The 19,391-nt window shown below is 36.7% G+C and overlaps 1 protein-coding gene across 2 annotated transcripts in view; it reads right to left on the bottom strand.

The window, feature by feature from the left end:
* Nucleotides 1–19,391, bottom strand: part of ASAP1 (ArfGAP with SH3 domain, ankyrin repeat and PH domain 1) — a 157,562-nt gene that overhangs the window by 63,481 nt on the left and 74,690 nt on the right. For both annotated transcript variants that reach the window (XM_082325849.1, XM_082325850.1), the window contains 2 exons: nucleotides 14,865–14,937; nucleotides 5,420–5,565 (listed from right to left, as the gene is read on the bottom strand). In XM_082325849.1, the coding sequence (XP_082181975.1) occupies nucleotides 5,420–5,565; nucleotides 14,865–14,937 (219 nt within the window). The remainder of the gene's footprint in view (nucleotides 1–5,419; nucleotides 5,566–14,864; nucleotides 14,938–19,391) is intronic.

The raw sequence follows: 19,391 nt of genomic DNA, 5'->3' as shown, positions 1-19,391 counted from the left end.
AAATAAAGTCATGATGAAACAACACGACCCGTGTGCATTCGCTGCTGTTTTATGAGCCAGGGCCTCTTACCAATTTACAAGCAACTTCTTGTACCATGTCATTATTTACAAGAACTACACCCACTATATATAAAATAATGTATTTTCTTTCATTAGATTCACCATCAGTCCTTAACTGAAAAGAAAAAAAAAACCAGACTTGCTTCGTTCTCCAAATATCCTGGGCAGAAAGGATTTCTGTAAGATCCCCTAAAGATCACCGCCAAACCGGGCCGCCAGAGCTTGAGCGCAGTTCAGGCGCCCGTTGCTCTAACGAAGACAAAGCGGTCCTACAAAGCATGGTTCTCAAACTTGGTATGCGTTATCCTCTCGAAAGCACTGGGGTCTCAGCATGACAGTGGGGAAGGTGGATCTTTTGAACACAGGTTATTATACAGCTACTTAATTATCACCTGAGAGCTTGTCAGTCACCCCTCAAGTTTTGTTCTTTTTAGACAGCTTGCAGATATCATAACTGATAATTATTCTTAGCATGAGATGGATTCAAATTCAGAAAACATATGACACACACTTGTATCTTCATATTCAAGGTATCTTGACAACTGTTTCATGTGTCAATATTCTGTATTTTTTAAATTCACAAAATCTTATATTCAAAATGTATTCAAAGCAAGAGGAAGGACAGCCCCTAGAACAGCCTGAGCTGCAGCCTCAAACAATAGCACGAACACAGAGCAAAGGTTCTTCACTGCTTAAAAGATCAAGATCTGAGAGGGGATTTTCTCCTTAATTACCACAACATAACTAGTGCTCAAATATTAATTCTGTATGAAACAAAAAAGCAACCTCATCACTTTCAGTGATTAAAACCCCCCAAAATTTTTTTCTTTACCTGGCTTCACTAAAGAAGTTTATAGTGGACAGTCTGAGCTCTGATTCTATTTAAAGAGCTAGGTTCTGTTTTTCTTTCTTCTTAGCTTAAACATTTGCCCATGCCCCCCTCCCCCCCCCAATATTATTTCATAACAGAAATAAAAGGAGCCTGGGAATTTGTAGAGGATTATGCCTTTTCACAATTTGTCCTCTGTTGTTTTTTTATCTCAATACACCACAACTAACAGCTCCCTGGCAATGTCAATTTTGCTGAAGAAGGAAAAGAATTATGAATATTAAGCCAGCAAGTGATTAAGGTAATACCTACTTTATCAATACACAGATTAAAGAAAAGGTATTACTGTTTTTATTCTCAACCATTTCAATCAGTCTCCACTTAACAACCTTAACTGAAGTTCACATCCCAAATGTGAATTCTGAGAAAGAATATTCAAAAGATTTTAATCCCAGCCTAGTTCACAAAAACAGAGAGAACACATATTTCTACAACACGGGTGGACATGGCAGACTTAAAGCAGTTATCAGGGCAGGCATAAACAACAGTGCATTACTGTAGCTTTTTTTCATTTTTCCAAGTGTATCTGTTAAGGATAACCAATTCAAGCCATTAATACTTGGCCTGAAATTACTGAACAGTAGCCAGATAGTATGTCAACCAGGAAAAAAAACTCTAAATAGCAGTGTATTACTCCAATATGGTAAAATTTTGGAATTATTTATTACATAGTTGAAGACTTGATGAAACAGTAGCCCAAATGAATTGGAAACATGTCTGATAACAAAGCAAAACAAAGCAAAAATTTTGCTCATATCTAGAGCAAAATAAAGTAAAAAAAAACCTTAACAGATGGAAATACATATGATAATTTGGAGAGGAGGGATGTGAACAGAAGATAATTGGCCCGCAAAGATTAGCTCAGGACATTTACAGGAAAGGGAGGTGGGAAAAAACAGGCTTTAAACATTTGGTAAAAGCCAAGCACCATGCAAAATTTCAAAAAAACAACAAGTAATCTGCAAGTGCTCCAAATGTTCTTCCAAAAACTCATCTAGATCAGATTAAAGATATTGAGACACTCAGTTTCACATACTCAGATCTTCATACAGCTTTTTAATGCACTATTCTAATGAATTACTGCATAAAGAATGAAACCTGGAACAGGAAAGGAGGTAGAAGCAGTAAAAAGCAGAGAAACCGATTCTGGTGGGACACTCCGAGATTGCCGAAAACGTAGACCAGTGTTGATAATGACCAATCACAACGTAATTACCTTTACAAAATGTTACAGAAGTTGTCATTGTGTGTCATTCTTATAATCTTAAAAAAACACTCAGAAATATAACATGATATTTATATTTAAGTATCAGATGTTGCATTTAGTGATAACATCAACAGTTTATAGTAAAGTTTGCACAGTGACTTATTTGTTTATGTTAAAATAATTAATGGATATGCTTTTATTTTTGACCTTGTGTGCAGAACAATCATTTCAAAATTATGCTTTCCAAGAGTTGTATATATAATACAAATTGCTGGCTTTACTTTATAGTAAATGATCACAGCAATTAAGCGAAGATCACTCTCAAAGTGATCACTAATTCCTTCACACGGAAGAAAATAAATTATTCTGTAACCTCCCTCTCATGAAATATGCATAATATCACAACTCATAGGAAAGTATTTAATGAATCATAATTAAAGTTCAAAAGATTTAATGAAAATGGATCCAAATTTTTGAAGGTTATTTTGTTGTTTATTGTGTAGTTCTATTCCTTATTCGTCTTCCTGTCTTTGAAGACCATTCATTATTTTATTGTACATTTATTAAATAAGGCAGCAACAATCTGCTCTATGTAAAAAAAAAAAGCCTATTAGCTTGCCATTCATCTTAGTACCTACCGCCATTTTTTCAATTAATTTTATTAACACAAGCCTCAGCAGTTACTGTGGGGCTTTATCAGTGACATTTTACTGTCCTCCTCTCAACTGCTTTTTCACTGGACCTCAACTTTTATTTTGATACTATAAAAATCCTTTTCTTTCAGTGTAACTGTATTAACCAGAATGATGCTTAAGAACAACAGTGGGTCAACAAAGAAGAATTATTTATCTTGGAGAGAAGAAAGGTGAAAAATAAGTGTTTTTAAAACACATAGATTTGTAAAATAAGCTTGTTGTCTATTTGAGACTGATGAATAAAGTAAATTAGGGAATAGCCTATTTTAAATCCTGTCAACAAGAATTTAGATAAGTAACGCTTCATAGCCTAGCTAAAATAGTATAATGTTATTTTGCATGAGTGTGGCTTCTTAAGTTAAAAGAGCTTTTCCCTCTCGATCAGCACTACTGTAAATAAATAAATAATCCCCCACTTCTTGTTTGCCAGTTGAAAGAAGTTACAAATTTCTGTGGAAGCCCTGCAAGGAATGATGAGGTCCAGAGAGCTTCTAACAAACTTGAGTTCTAGTCCCAAACTGTCCTCAAACTGCACTTTAACACACATTTTAACATGCTTATTTTTAATTGTGTGCTAAATTAAGTTTAAAGGATGCTAAAATAACCAGAATGACAGAAGTATTTACAGAGGAAAGCAGGTCCCTCACATAACTACTGGTCTTTAAAACTGCCAACATTGAAAAAAAAGAAAGGATGATCCACGTAATAGGCCGGAGCAAAGCTCTTAAAGAAAGCAAGCGTCATTAGGATAAGTGTGATCATTCTTAGATGAATAAGTAGGTAATGAAGAGGAGGCAAAACTCAGAAGGCAGAAATAAGCACAAGCGTGAGAGGTCAGAAGTGACAGACACCCTGTTTTCCGTGGTGTTAGGGCCTGTGCAGTCCAAGATGTTTGTAAGTGAATCTCAGAGGAGTGCAGAGCCAGGTGAGAATGTCTGCTGATACTAAGCTATTCCGGGCAGCAAGGCAAAAGCCAGGTATGAAGAATTGCATAAGAACCTTGTAACACTTACCACGGAGAGAATGAAATTAAAGATTGAAGTCTATGCTGAAAAATGTAAAGTGAAGGAGAAAAAATTGCATAGAGAAGCATGCTTATGAAATAACAATCATCAAGAAAAATGTCTCCAGGAAAAAAATACCTTGAAGTTACCATATAGAATCCGTTGAAAACATCAAGCTCAATGCTCAAGTAATCATTAAGCAATCAGTCTTCGGAAAAGGGAATAAGAAATGGAACCATCTTCACGTTTGTCCTCCCTCATTTCAGAAAAGGGCACAATTGTACTAAGATGCGATGCAGAAAGGACCAACAAGGACAATCCAAGTTATGGAATAACTAAGACTTAGCAAGAAAGTAATAGAGGGAGGGAAAGGAAGAATAGCTATCTGTAAATTCCTGGGAAAAATAGGGAAATTCTTACATTTCTTGTAAAATATAAGAACCAGGGACCAACAAATGAAAGGATCAGGTTCAAAAGAAATAGAACTGACATTTCAGAGAGCAGTTCATTTTAGCACTCTGGAGGAATCCACCATATTCTGTGCCAAGCACAGCATACATTCAAGAAATCCTTAGATAAATTAATGGAAGTAATACCTAACAAGGACTACAAAGCAAAAGATACTGCCTCCAGGTCCAACATCTGTGAGCTGAAGACTGTTTTCATGACCACAGCACAGAAGTTATCCCTATGTTTGCTCTCCTCCTACACTCTTCCGTAAAGATTCACTCTTGGGCAACTGTCAAAGCCAGGGTACTGGCTACACGGACCTCTGACTTGACCTAAAGCAGTTGTGCTCGTGCTGGGGACTCTAGGAAAGAAAGCCTGTAATATTGCTTTACACACCAAAAAGCTTGGAGATAAGTCCAACTATAAGAAAAACATAAAATTGAAGCAATCACTTTCTGAATACAACAGCTATCAAACCCATGCAACATGATTTCACAAGAAATGTGGCTTCATTACTTTCCGTATTCAAAGATATTTGCTATGACTACAGTTTTATTATCCAGATTTCAGAATTAAAAGGCCTAAGACAAACTTACATGAGACAAACCTTTAAACCACCTTCATAAGCCTACTATTTAAGCAATGGATGCTTTGTATACCACAGGGAGAACAGACCATTAACGCCATTTAATCACGCTCCCCAAATCGTTATTTTTCTTCCAAAAAGTGAAAGTTTCTCTTTTTGAGGTAAGACAAAGAAGCCATAACATAACTAATGGTATTGGATTTTTAACTGGAAAGACTTCAAGTCAGGGAATGATTTAAAATTAAGGTCCATAAGAAGAGATATATAACACCGTCAATCACTTCAGAATGATGCCTCAAGTGATGTCTCAACATTTATATTTTTCTTCTTAACTGCCAATTAACAATCAAACACACTGAGTGTGTAATAACACCCTTTAGTGATAATCTCTGCAGAAATTATTGTGGTTTTGGAAAAAAAAATGAAAGCATCTCTAAAATTATCATCAGTCATCAGGATCATGAAGTTGTTCTATTGTACTTTATTGTAGGAAAAACTAAAAAAATAAGAAAGTTTGAAACTCCTCACCAGGTTCTTCAGCAGTGTTGATAATTCTTTAGTAAGCGTGGAAAATTTTACAAAAGCCGTGCCAAGATCTGGATTATCCCGACTTAAAAAATTACTTCCAAATTTATCTAGTACTTGTGCATAGTTTTCTTCATTTTGAACATGATCTGCAAAGAGAAATTAAAAGTCAGAAAGTTTTTCTTGTAGACAGTCAATTATTATTTTAAGCTTATGTATTGCAATATAGTGACAAACCAACTGACAAACAGTACTTTCAAAAAAGCCAGAAGTTAGCACATTTACTAAAAATTAAAATAATTTTAATATTAAAAAGAACTATTTAGCAATAAACATATGCTTCTTTTAAATCAGTCACCTGAATTTGTAATACATCGATGAAAAAAGATCTGTAGTTATTAATAAAGTAATACGATCAATAAAAGATCAATCAAACAATATAAGTACATGTGCTCATTTTGTAAACATAGGAATTTAGAGTTGTCTACTGTAATGCAAACTCTTTATTTATTGTAATGTAGGACATTTTTGCAGAACACAAAGTCAACAGTACCAGATACAAAACTAAGGAGACCAAGTCTGAATCTGACTGCAAGTTTAAAAGCAGAAATGTGTCTTACAAAGATTCCCTTTTCACCTCCTTTGTAAAACTGAGTTATCCCACAGCATGGAAGGTATATTGGTATATACTTGTATATTGGTATAAGACTTGTTTCAATATATTTCATAACAAATTGGACGTACAGAGAGGTCAGAACGAAGAAGACGAAATTGAAGCCAGTGAAAGCAAGAAAAATCCTTAACTCAAGGATGAAGGAAATTCTAAATTACAGACCATTGTGCCTGAAATGTTTTTCCTGCTTCTCTTACTTTCCTTTCTGGCATCTGTTTGCATATTTTTTGTTACTTCCATTTTAGCATCTTTAAATAGAAAATTTGCCACTACAGCCCTTTGGGACACACTTTATTCCCCTCCATCTCTCTTAGAGGAATATTGTTGGTATTAATTAAATCAACATTTCACTTTAATGAGTTTTCTAGTCTTACTGTAAGCCACAAACACAAAACCACAGAGCTATTCCAACTAGAACAAGTTCTGTTCAATGAAAGGAGGGGTGGAAAGAGGAAAGAGAGTAGAGTTCCCAATAGGTACCATGTTTTTCCCCAAAAGACCTGCAAGTTTTATATTCTTCAAGTTGTCATATTGTCTGAGAGTATTTGAATTACAAGTGGTGGGGGGTGGGGGGGGGAACTGCAAAGAAAGAAAAAAAAAAAAAGACATGTTTTAAACAAGGCTCATGGATAATGTCTCACAATCTCCTTTGACATTAACTAAGAGCTGATGAAGAGTTAAACAATAACACTTCAAGGTATTACAGGTACTCAAACCAACAATGCACTAAAGCTCCAACAAAAAAAAAAAAGTGAAAACCTATTAGAAGACAAAAGAAAAAAAAAAAAGGAAAAAAATCACAATGCTTATTTACCAAAAACAAAACCCAAACCCCACACATTAGACCAGTTACATTCTAAAATCAGACATTAACACTGAGGTTTTCAAAAGGCCAAATATTTAATCATATGTTAATATGGGTTGTAACTCAAACAGTATGTTTTTAATAAAACTGTTCCAAAAGCATACGGTTTTAATCAAATAGCTTAGCATTAAAACCAAGGAAACCACCATATAATAATAAAATATGCATTTTGTTTTGATGTAAAAGCTGTTGCATAAATATACACAGAAGACTTTATCTAAGAAGGAGCTTTGGCTTATGCAGTCCTGAGCTAATAAAGCTGAAATGTACCCTACTGTGCTGAAGGAAAAGGAAGGATAATGGAAGAAGGTCGGAAAGAAACCTGCTAGCTCATGGAACCCCTGTCCTTGCCTGTAAAGTACTTCTAACCCCACCATATTTCCTAGCATTTTGATTTTAAGCGCTGTGGTGTTTCATAGAGCATTTTCAAAAACAATTGTGTAAAGAGACTGAAAAAGAGCTGAAGACTACTGTTTCCTTTATCTGTGGAAAGGCAAAAGAAACTCCCGGTCAGAAAGAGGAAGCAGGAAGCAGATCATTGTCCTAGAACAATATATAGGAAATTCTCAAGAATCCCAGATCGCAAAGCACCTAAATCTAGAAATGAGGCTCTGATTATGATGTAAAAGGAATACTTCTGCAGTTACCACACATGTACACACAAAATTCAAATACTGTGTAAGAATAACAGATTTTCAATTTTTATGTAAGTATCAATGTAAGTCTTGCAAAAGGAGAAGAAATGTTTTCTGTTGAAGAGGTAAGGTAGTTCTCTACTTGACCTCAAAGGCACATAGATGAAAAATTATATCTGCAACGTAGCCTATGCTAAAGTGCAACACAGGAAACCCAACACGCTTGGAGCAAAGAACAGGCTTTAATCTCCTTGCAGGTGCCTCATGCAAACACAGAAATGACTTCCTAGTGTCCTAATAGACTTTCCTTTGCATAAAGCACGCTATGACCTGCATGACTTGATCTTTAATTCCTTAGATACAAGTACTGTAGGAAGGACTTTAATAACCCTAGAGAGGGAGACATGAGCACTGACAGCAGTACACACAAAGGATAACATTTGCCTCCTAGAACTGGCTCATGTCTTCTCAATGCCGTAAACAAAGCTCAGTACTGTGATGAAAATAGAACAGCTTCCCCAGACAGACATCCTCCTCCTCCAGCAGCTCCCCGAGAGGTGCCAGGATCACGGGCATTTGAGGATGGGCTCTTCTCCCATTGACAAAGGGAGCTCCCTTCAAAGGGGCTGTGAGCAGGGAATCATCCCCTCCCTGATGGCACCTGCGCCCACGTTGAGGGCCTCGCTACAGAACAGCAGATGTAGTATGAAGCAACATACTGGACTGGATACAGCAGTGTTATTTTCTGAGCTGAAAGATGCATCTTTTCTTCTCCACAATTCACACCTTCAACTGGAGGCAGTTGGACTAGATGATCATTGTAGGTCCCTTCCAAAGGAAATATCCTATTCTAACTCCGAGAAACACTCAGAACAGAATTTACATTTGTTTTTAGAAAACCCTGTTAGGGCTCGTTGTGCAGCAGTGTTGCAGCAATCCTCACTTCTGCGCTAAAATGCGTATATTGAGGATTATGTGTTAAGAGGAGGAAATAATACAAATGCATCTGAAGACACAAATCCAAGCAACTGAGGAAGGAACGACAGCCACAGCCACTTACAGCAGCCTTTTGCTGCACAGCAGTACTCACCAGAAGCAGGGAGCACTCTTGCTCTGAGCCCCAAGCGCTGCAGAAGCTCAGGCTTAAGGACTCCCAGGGCTGAATCCCACCTTGTTCTGCTGCCCCAGGCAGTCACCTGAAGTTGTCTATGCCCAAAGCCAGTCTGTGGTAAACTCTTCCCAGGACAAAGACAGAAGACTCAGATCAAATTCCCAAGGCATACAAAGAATTTGTACTCTTTCATTGAAACCCACAACATTCATTAAGTACTGCGTTTATTTCCCATTCAGAAGTTACCAAAATGCATATGCTTCTGAACCCAGTGAAATTCATGTCTACTTGTGCATATTAAGTAAGGAAACTGAAGAATAAATACTGTGAAGAAAGGTTAAAGAGCATCCTTTATATACTGGAGCTAGAAAACACATCACTAGAATTCAAGCCTTAAATTTCCTTTGTCTAAAACAGTTTTGTTCAGATATATTACCCTGCAAACACTGAAGAGCAAAAAAAAAAAGTTAAATATTTTACAGAACAAAAATGCACAAACACAACTCTTTCCTGTCACTGATAATACTTAAATTATATCCAAAGAAACCTGAAGAACATCTACATTACCGAGAATTACCTCTGCATATCTGGTTAAGTCTGGTTAAGAATCACAATTCAGAATCCTGATCAACTTGAAACTATTTTTATGTTGCAGTTATAAAACAGCTTTGTTCCACGGGTAGCCAGAGGAAAAATAACCAAGGTCAGAGCCAAGCTGCATTTATGAATGGAAAAGCATACACATGAAAAAAGACTCAGAAAGACTTTAGAAAAAGCAAGAAAGCTGGCAAGGTTAAAAAGGATGGCAAAAGAAGTTATTTGAAATAAGAAAGCATCCTTTCTCATTTCATCCTTCACAAAGCTGAAATCTAATGAAAAAATAATAGAAAAGAAAAAAAAATTGTCCACCATATTCTTATCTGGAGTTGATAACAATAAAGCCTTCTGGACTGAGATTGCTGAAGGGAAAAGTAATAAAAGCCTCTTTCAAAGATTTCCAGAGCAAGGAGCATCTCACCAAGTCTACAATGTTCTCCAGATCATCACGGTATAAGAGCACTGAGAGATAAGCCAGCCCAGAAAGGTAAATGACTTCTTTTTGCCTCTGTGTTCATCGCTGACATGCTTGAAGGAGTTCTCATGGAAGAATTTTCTTTCAACCCTGCTTCAGAGGATTTATACCAAATCTAAGTGCTAACAGTAGAATTCATAAAAGCTGACAAAATGAGCAATGGCAAGTCACTTAGACCCAGGTACAGAAGAATAAAATAGGCAAACTATATAGTTGTAAAGTAAAGCCTCTTATTTATAAACGGCCTCAATGAAGAAGAATGAGAAGCAAATATAATAGCTATACAGGAAGAATGAGAAGTAAATATAATAGCCGTTTTTAATAAGAGCTCCAGAGAGAGCTAAGAATTCAAGTACACACCAGCAGAGCAGTAATGCTGTTATATTCCTCAGGCAAATTTGTAGAAACTACAGTGCAGAACAGAATTGCTGGACATGTGAATAAATACAAAATGCTGAACAAGAAACACAGGTTTTATAAAAAAGAAATTTTTACTTCACAAAACTGTCCCCCCCCAGGGGATCAACAAGCATGTGGGGAGAGGAAATCCACATTAAATTATTTGTTTGGATTTCTGAAGAGGTCTGTCCCTCACCAAAACACTAAACGGAACTAAGCAAACAAACGGTAATAGGCATGAGCCTCACAAAGAGGGAAAACAGGTCAAAAAGATGAGGTGGGGGAAAGGAAGGAATAGAGAGTCAATTTTCCCAACAGAGGGAGGTCACCAGTATAAGTCCTGTATAAGGCCCACATCGTTTAACAACATATAAATGAGTTAGGAAATAAGATTCATAGTGATAAACTCTGTTCTTCTTTTCCATACAATATTATAAATTATTCAGGGCAACAGAAACAAAAGCTGACTCCAAAGGTGAGATTAATCCGTCCAAACACAGACTTCTACAACAAGGATATCCATATTGGAGCTTGGGGTCTACCCTTACATTCAGCATAGGAAAAGTTACGGTTCAGCTTGTCCTAATCTAATTGCAGAGGAAGTCAGACGTATCCCACCCTAGAAGTCTCCACATACATCCATTAATTGTGCACGGAGTCTATGGCAACTGGCTCGCATCTGAGTAGCTCCCAAGTTAGATGAGAAATCCCACATTGAATGGCCAATGCATGAAAGTGTGCATTAGGCCACGTAACACATGAGGGAAAGCACTACCAACTTTAAGAAATTATTGTGTAACTAGACATTATAAAGAAAGGTTCTGGAGTTATATCACCTCAACATTCAGTACCAAGCAAAACAAAGCTGAACATCAGAAATTATTAAGAAACAAAGCATGCAAGAGAGCAACATAAAAACATTGCCATAGCGTGCTTAAACCCTTAATATTGTGTGCAGTTCCTGCCACTGTCACCCAAAATTCACTCCTCCTCTTCCCTGTTTTGAAAAAGAAAGTCTATGCTGCCATTTTGGAGAAAGAGAGTAAGGATGATTAAATGTATGTGACAGTTTTTTTAAAAAAAAAAAAAAAAAAACAAAAAAAAAACAAACAAACAAACAAAAAAGCCACCCTTAAAACCCCCTAGGGCTACTGAGTTCAGAAGAGGGATATTGTGGGTGATTGCGGAAACAACTCAATCCAGAAACCTATTTCAACAGGTAGAATGGGTGACACTGAATCAAGTTTGGATTCATCCACCAAGAAGTCCTCCAACGCTACTCTAGCAAGCTTTGAGACTTCAAAGCCCCCTACAAATTCTCATGTTGAACATGCAAAAGTCCCTCAATTTCCCATCAAATGAGTCATTCTGGTGGGCTTGAGGACAATGCTTTGAGACATGGACAGGGCCAGTCTGCTCCTCAGGGGACCTGAGGCCTTGAAGGGCATGCATGGAACAACTTCACATGGGAGCAAGAGTACATTTAACTAGATTAATGCAAGACTATGAACGGTTTACGTGAATTTAAATTCCTTAGACAAAATGAATTGTAAAAGTCCATTAAGAAGTATCTAGTATCACGGTATCATTCCTGACTCAGGTAATTCCTGGCCTTCATATCATTGTGAGCTGAGAAAGTGTTTAAATAAATAAATATCAGTCAGTCTTTGCACTGATTTTTTTACTTCCTCAAGCATCTGCTGTTGATCGTTGCAGGAGGCCACGTGCTCCGCTGGTCTGACTCAGTACCTTTGGTCTTGCATGGATTTCATGTTTTCATTTCTCCATTGTGTAAATTCTTTTGGCTATATTTGGGAGTTGTACCAGGCAACTAATGAAAAAGAGCTATTGAAAAATCTACAACAAAACTAATTGTGCAATCTACTGCTGTTACAATTCAATCCAAATGTTATGGGAAAGCTAGTCAGAACAGATTCTCCATTAAGTTCAAGCACCATTCACGTTAGATGGGTTCTTAGTTACAGATGCAATCCATCATGCCAGCAATAAACAGCGAGCCAGATAAGGAGGAAGTGGTGAGAAAGAGGTACCAATTTGTATGTCTCACTGGTTTTCATAAACAGTACTTTCCCAAACAGAACTTTCAGATAGGGGAAAAGGGATGGGAACTTTCTGAGGGATTTCCACATTTCTGTGCTGGTATGCGTTCATTTCCACAGCAGCAGATCTAAATCTAAATAGGACAAATGGGTGAGATTTGTGCATAAAAAAGCAAAAAGTATTTGGGTGACATTTAAGCTTTCTTTGTAACAGAAGAAAATCCCTTGTGGTTCATGATTCAGCAATGAAGAAGCACAAACCAACATACCAGAGGGCTAGGTTTTTCTGAAGAATTGTGTACGAGACATTGCATTGTGTGAATGTCACTGTTCAAATGTTACTTCAGGCAAAAAACAAAACAAAACAGAACAAAAACCCCAATACAACCCAAAAAATCCTAGCTATGACTTTTGGTAAAGTATGGATTGGATGACTGAACTGAAGAGAAAAGAATTTCTTTTGCCCCTGAATAACCATTTCTCACCAGTCCAGCTAGAGTTCTCAAAGGAGATCGTGAAGCAGGGGAGTTTTAAAAAAACATTTCCTACTTCAGTAGTTTAAATATGGTCTCACCTTCTAGCAAGCAATTAAATTTGTAAAACAAAATTCCAATTTTGAGTTTTCAAAAGGTAGTTAGAGGTTTGCTTTTGAAATACGAAAACAGAAACACCTAACTCTTACTTGAACTGATAAACAACAATACATTTTACAGCTCGTTTTAGTATGTTTTACATGAAGTTAAACATCAGCAAAATCCACTTTCATCCCTGAAGCATAAGAAAATAGCTGGCTTAGCAATTCTCTTTGTACAAGCAGGCAAAATGGACAACGCCCTCAGACATATGGTGTGAATTTTGGGGTTGTCCTATGCAGGGACAGGAGTTGGACTCGATGATCTTTGTGGGTCCCTTCCAGCTCAGGACATTCTATGATTCTATGATAATGAGATTGAGTTTAAATTCAGTCACTTTATTTTTATATTTATTTTTACAAGGTTTCACATGTATAAGACATGCTTTTAGTCTTGCTCTTATGAACCCTAGTTTATGTTTATCAATTACTGCATGAATTGCCTCCTGTGCACACCTTTTCAAATTATAATGTAACCTATCACAACAGCATTCTGAAGAGGGAGCTAGAGTATTACGTATAATGCTTTCTTTATCCAAAAGAATTCATGCTAACTTGCACCTTTGAAACAAGACTTGTTCAAAAAGAGAAAAGAAAAAAAAAAAAAAAGAGGAAAACAGCTACCTAAGTATCTCTGGTCCTTTTTAAGTGCAGAGGCAGCCAATTAAAACCATTAACCAACCTTCTATTGCTTTCACTCAGTGCGACCAGTTCATGATATAGTATGGCCTACTTACAGGCACTGAAAACAACATCAGTTCTATTACAAGACTCAAATAAAACAATAGCTAAAATCTCTAGTATCGTTTATATATTTCAAAACAGGCAGAACACATTTCAATTTTCATCAGTTTTGAAATTCAGTAAGTAGCTACTTTCAAATGAAAAAGCTGTTTGGACATCTGAATACTTTTAAAAGCATAAGACTACACATGTACCAAACACCATTCTCACTTTCTATCCGGCTTCACAGTCTATTGGGAAAACATTCACTATCAACTGAAGTTACAGAAAAGCTAATTAAAACATGGTGCTAGTAGAGCAACAATATTAGTAACTGGCAAAAGAGAAAATTTAAGAATCTACAACATATTAAAAAACCCGCACACTTCCATAAACACAAGTTAATGGGACAGCACACAGAGCACAACACAAACTCAGACCACTCAGAAGCAGCTCTGCATAAGGAAAATATTTGCTAAACTGATTATTATTGCTAGGGAATAGGAACTGGGATTTTCTAAAACCCAGTCTTTACAACCAGATGGTTATTGGAAGGTGTACAGTTCTGCCACCCTACCTGCCTTTGACATAGTTTTTAGATATTAAGAGAAACAGAGGTAGAGGCCAGGTACACTTTAGAACATTTTTAAAACCTAATTTGTATATTGATCTGTGTTTGATCATCATTTGTTACTGAACTCAAGCTGTTTATCAATTCATATTCCAGCCACCTATCCTCTGTTATTACTATAGCTCCAATAAACTATCAACAGTGCCTTCAAGCAAAATAATGATAAATCTCCACTATTTTACCTAAGAAAAGAGATTTTTATTGTACATGTTACAAGGGAAGAGCCAAGCGTTGAAGGAACAAACACATCTATCTGTAGATATTTCTTTTTATTTATTTATTTTTTAAACTTTTAAATAAGTTCTCATTCTTATTTCATTTAGAAGTGCACTCCATAAATTCAGTCTAGGACATTGCCTACATTGAATAGTTGAAGGTAACTGCTTGAAATGTTATGACAGCAGGAAAACTTACCCATGGGAATTCTCCTAGAGGCCTTTGAGAAGGAATAGGAGGGTGAAAGAACTGGGGAACACATTAATCTGATGTATAATCAGAAGCAAAGAAAGAAAATTTTAAAATCCAAACACTCCTAAACACATAAGCAGCTCTTATGATATACACTTCAACAGGATAAATTGCAAGACTCTTCTCAAACTTGAAATCAAGTGCTTAGGTTCTCATGTGAAACTGAAAACAATGTCTTACCTTGCCCCGAATTATATATTGCTTTCACAGATTTTTTCACCTTCTGTAGTGCAGTTCTGTCTTGATCCAATGCCTACAATAACAGCAAATAAACAATCTTTAAGTATTTACTTCACTGATCAACAGAATACACTGTAATATTTAAAAAGAAACCCACAAAATAAGTAGTTTCACAGGCTGGAAAAAACTGCAGATACAACATACTCAGCCTGCAGGAAGGTCTGAGATCATTCAACCCCTTCAAGACGAATTAAAGAACTGAACTGAAAATGCTCAGAAGGCAGAGTAGAGTAGCAGTGACAGCGCTAAAAGAAAAACGCTATTTTAGTTTTGCAAGGGACAAAGCATTTATTCAAACTGTAATATATTTTGAAAAAACCCCAAGAAATAGCTAGCAGATGCTTCTGCTATAGCCCTATAGTTTCTACTACAACTAAATTGCTTATTAACTTCTATGGTTTTCCCACAGTAGTAGTCTTCTAGCTATAGACACAGATTATCACACTAACCTCTTGCCCCAAACTCCACAACAGAATTTTATAAATACAGAAGATGCAAAGTAGCAAATCAAAAGGATTAAGATCTGATTTTGTGCAACATAATGTGACTGAAAGGAAATATTTATAATAATAATAATAATAATAATAATAATAATAATAATAATAATAATAATAATAAATATTCAAATATGTATTTTCAGGATTCCCTCTTTCTGAATTTCAAATTTTCTGCAATAGTTTCAAAATCCAGAAGAAAACGTTATTAAGTAATGACAAATTTAGGATTATATTTCTAGGTACTTCCTTTTTAAGCAACATAACTTCTCCCTATTCACTAGTAATCAGATGTAAGAAATCAAATTAACATGAGAAAAAAATATTATAATACAGCAAAATATAAAATCAAAGTAAACATTAGTCTAGACTTGTGGAATTAAGAACCTTAAAAGCCACATACTGGTACCGTGCGCAGCGATCCAGTTAATTTCACTTAAGTGTGAGTTTTGGATACTCTGCATACTTAACGTGTTGTACATGGTTCCCTGCTATCCATGGAGAACACACAGAAATGTTTAAATCATTTCCTACATTTTTTTCCTCATCTGGATCATAGGCAATTTCCCATCACATAAGTAAAGTTAGATCAATAATCTCAAGTTTTAATGAAGCTGGCAGTGTTTGCCATATGATATCCACGTTCAAACCACTGAAGACTGGAGAACTTGCGCTCAGAATTACTGTCAGGATAGCAGCCCAACTGAGCCTGGTAGCTGTTGCAGACCACAGAGTTCATGCTGCAGACACCCTTGGGTAGCCATACTACCCAAAGAGCTTAAAGCTTGGAGCTCCTGTGGGTCTGATATCTGCAGACTGGCAGACCAAGGCAGAATGGCAGCTACTCCTACAGCAGGGTGTACCTGTACCTCAGCAGGGAGGGGCATCACCAGCAACACTGAGTGAAAAGTTAACCAATAAGCAGAGCTTTTTTGTCAAAGCTGAGATGATTGAAGTATATTGCACTGGGCATTAAGAAGCTCCAAAAAAACCCACAGCAGGAGCTCCAGGGCAGCTGGAGTGTTAAGCACTGGAGATGGTCATACGTGAGGGTACCACTCCTAGGTAAGCTCAAAACACTGAGTGTTTCGGTGTATGCACACTTACAGTAGGAACCCATATAGAGATAAAACAATTAATATATAATAGTTCTGGTTTGAAGTGGCCCAATTTTAACTAAGCAAAATGTTATAGTTGAACAATACATGAAAGTCTGTTACAAAAGAAAGTGTAGCGCTTCTGTTTTTTAACTGAAAACCACTATATTCCTAAATCACGCAACCAGTTGTGTGGTAGCTAAAACTGGAAAGTTTGGAACCACAGAATTTATGTAAGTGCTTTCTAATACTGTTTATCTCTGGGTTTTCATTTGCAGCAGAACAATGGATTCAAACATTCAGAACTGCACATATAATTTATTTTGCTCCCCAATAAAATAGTGGATTTCACTTCACTTTCCTCTTGACAGAAAGAGTTAAAATTTTTAAATTTAATATTTTATTAGGAACTCTGTGTTCCTTTTCAAGACAGTGCACAGCAAGTGATTCTCCTTCGATTCCTCTGGAAACACTGTCAAAAGCTTTTGCTTCTGCTTGCATGCTATGCAAGACAGTTGTTATCATACGTTTCTACTGAAGTTCTCTCCATCTTCAATGACAAGTAAAAAATAATGATTCACTTGTCTATTGAGAGTTTGAACGCAGCATAGTATAAGAATTTGAAACCAATATTTTGGAAAAAGGACAACAGTCAACAATGATGAGATTCAGAGACAAAATTTTATATTAAGTTCTAATATTGGAGCAAATTGGATGCTCAGGAGGAGAAAACAAATACAAAAACTCCAAGAAAGATGGTACTTGTTCCTAAAGATAACAGTCTAGAAGACTAGGACAAACAGACTAGAAAAATCTTCCAAATTGGATTTGATATAGAATTAAATTTAATCCCTAATACAGGAGCAGGAGGGAAGGGAACATTCATTATTTTAAGAGAGCAATCACTAAGTAAAGCAATATACAGAGATGACATCCACCGCCTGAAGGAGACAGTGATCTAAGTCAGAATGACATCACAGGTCAATTTTGTATTTTTATATTTGCAAATACGATCTTTACGTGAACTAGTTCTTCTTAGTTCAAAATTCTCTAAATAAAAAAAAATCTGCACACAGTTATAACCACATATCAGGGCAGAGTGTAAAATGCCTACCACAGCGGGAACCCAACCCTATGTAGGATTCTAGGTGTAAAAAACCTGGTATCTAGGGGTTTTTGGGTGGGTTTGGGTGTGGGTTTTTTTTGGTTGGTTGTTTTATGTAACTGTAGGTAGTTTGTTTCCAAATATATTACATTCCTATTGAATGTCTTTCGCTAATAATTTTTAGCCACCCTCTGCTGCAAAGGAAGTATGCTGCACTTAACGCTCAATTCAATTATTATTCCAGAGTAATGTTTTAAGTATGTTAACCTAGAAAGGAACAGCCTTGCTTTCCCCAGTTAGGGAAAGCATGCTTTTGCAGTATCTGTTAATTTTATTTTCCAGTATTTAGAATACTAAATATTTTTACTCCTCATCTTAGAAAATATGAAATCTGATCTGCCAGTAAAAGTGACATACATTTATATTATTGAAAATTACAATGGCTTAGAGAACCAAGGAGTCTCTGTGACAATCACTAGGTATTCAGATGTGCTCCTTCCTACATACTAAACTCTTCCTCATCACCACCCATCCTGGAAAATGCTTCTTTCTTCATATATATGATACCACCTACCAAGAGGCCTTTTTAACTTCCCTGGGAGAAGGTTTTCTTACCCTCTTATGCATGCTGAAAAGACAGATCATTTACTAAAGGTACCTGCAACACAGACTTGCTGCCTCTTTGGCTGAACAAAGCTTTATTCTTGAAAACAGTCATCTTGGAGACAAGCTCCATCTTTATTCAAAATAATGCAAAATTAGTGTTCACAAAAACCCACAAGACATATTGCTGAAGAAATGAAGAAAAAAAATCACCATATTTAATCTGCTTATATAAAAATAAACAAAGGAAAGCTCCTTGCTCTTCATACTCAGCAGATTTGCTATGCACAATCTCTGACATATGCCCTGTCAAGCTTTCATATTCCTGCATTTGCTTATATTGAAGCTTATGCTCAAGAAGAAAACCTCCTGATCAGGCAAGATCAGCTCTTCTAACTAATCAGTTTGGAATCCCCCCAACAGTCACCCCAGATGTAATTTCTCCTTTCTGCTAATATTTAGCCACTTTGAACCTAACCTGCAATTTCAAACCACCAACCCACTTCAAATCTGTGCTACTGAAGAAAGCAGTTCTCTGCTTTCTCATACCAGAGCACTCATGTTGGCTACACTGTGATCCAGTTCAGGAGCTGCTGTGGTGACCTCAGCTCCGTGAAAACCAGGGGCTCTTTTTGAGCACTGCAGATTTAGCTCACCTTCCATCAGTGCATAGCACATTGATAGAAATTTGTACTTACAGCTACCGTTTCACATTCAGAGGCAAGCTTTCTCACAGCACCATCCCTTTTAAGATGTACACTTACTGGTAGCTATTCATACTGATAAAAATTGGAAAACTTGTCCACCTGAGGAAACAAAATAAAATTACTTTTGGGGTGGAGAAGGTTAGTCCTCCCAATGGATCATTTCACTGATGTAGATCACTGGCTAGCTGCACGTACACTTTTACCAGCATGACACAGCACACAAGTCAGTACCAGGCCAGAAAAGGTGAAGGTTGACGCCCCATAACCCTCACTGCAGTCGTCTCTGCTAGACGCGGCGGAGCCGTGCACTGCTGTTCACAGACATACACTGCTTTTGCCTCTCTTCAACCCTCTAGAACCTGATCTCTTCTCAGTAAAGGGTATTTCTATTTTTGGGCTGTGTGCTGTTTTAATAGCCACTAAATTTTAAACCAGAAATTATACTACTGTGCAGTGTGTAA

Source organism: Platalea leucorodia (assembly GCF_965183815.1).
Source record: "Platalea leucorodia genome assembly, chromosome: 1".
In the NCBI taxonomy this organism is placed as follows: domain Eukaryota; kingdom Metazoa; phylum Chordata; class Aves; order Pelecaniformes; family Threskiornithidae; genus Platalea; species Platalea leucorodia.
The sequence above is the reverse complement of the archived record's forward strand: the minus strand, read 5'-3'. Positions and strand labels throughout refer to the sequence as shown.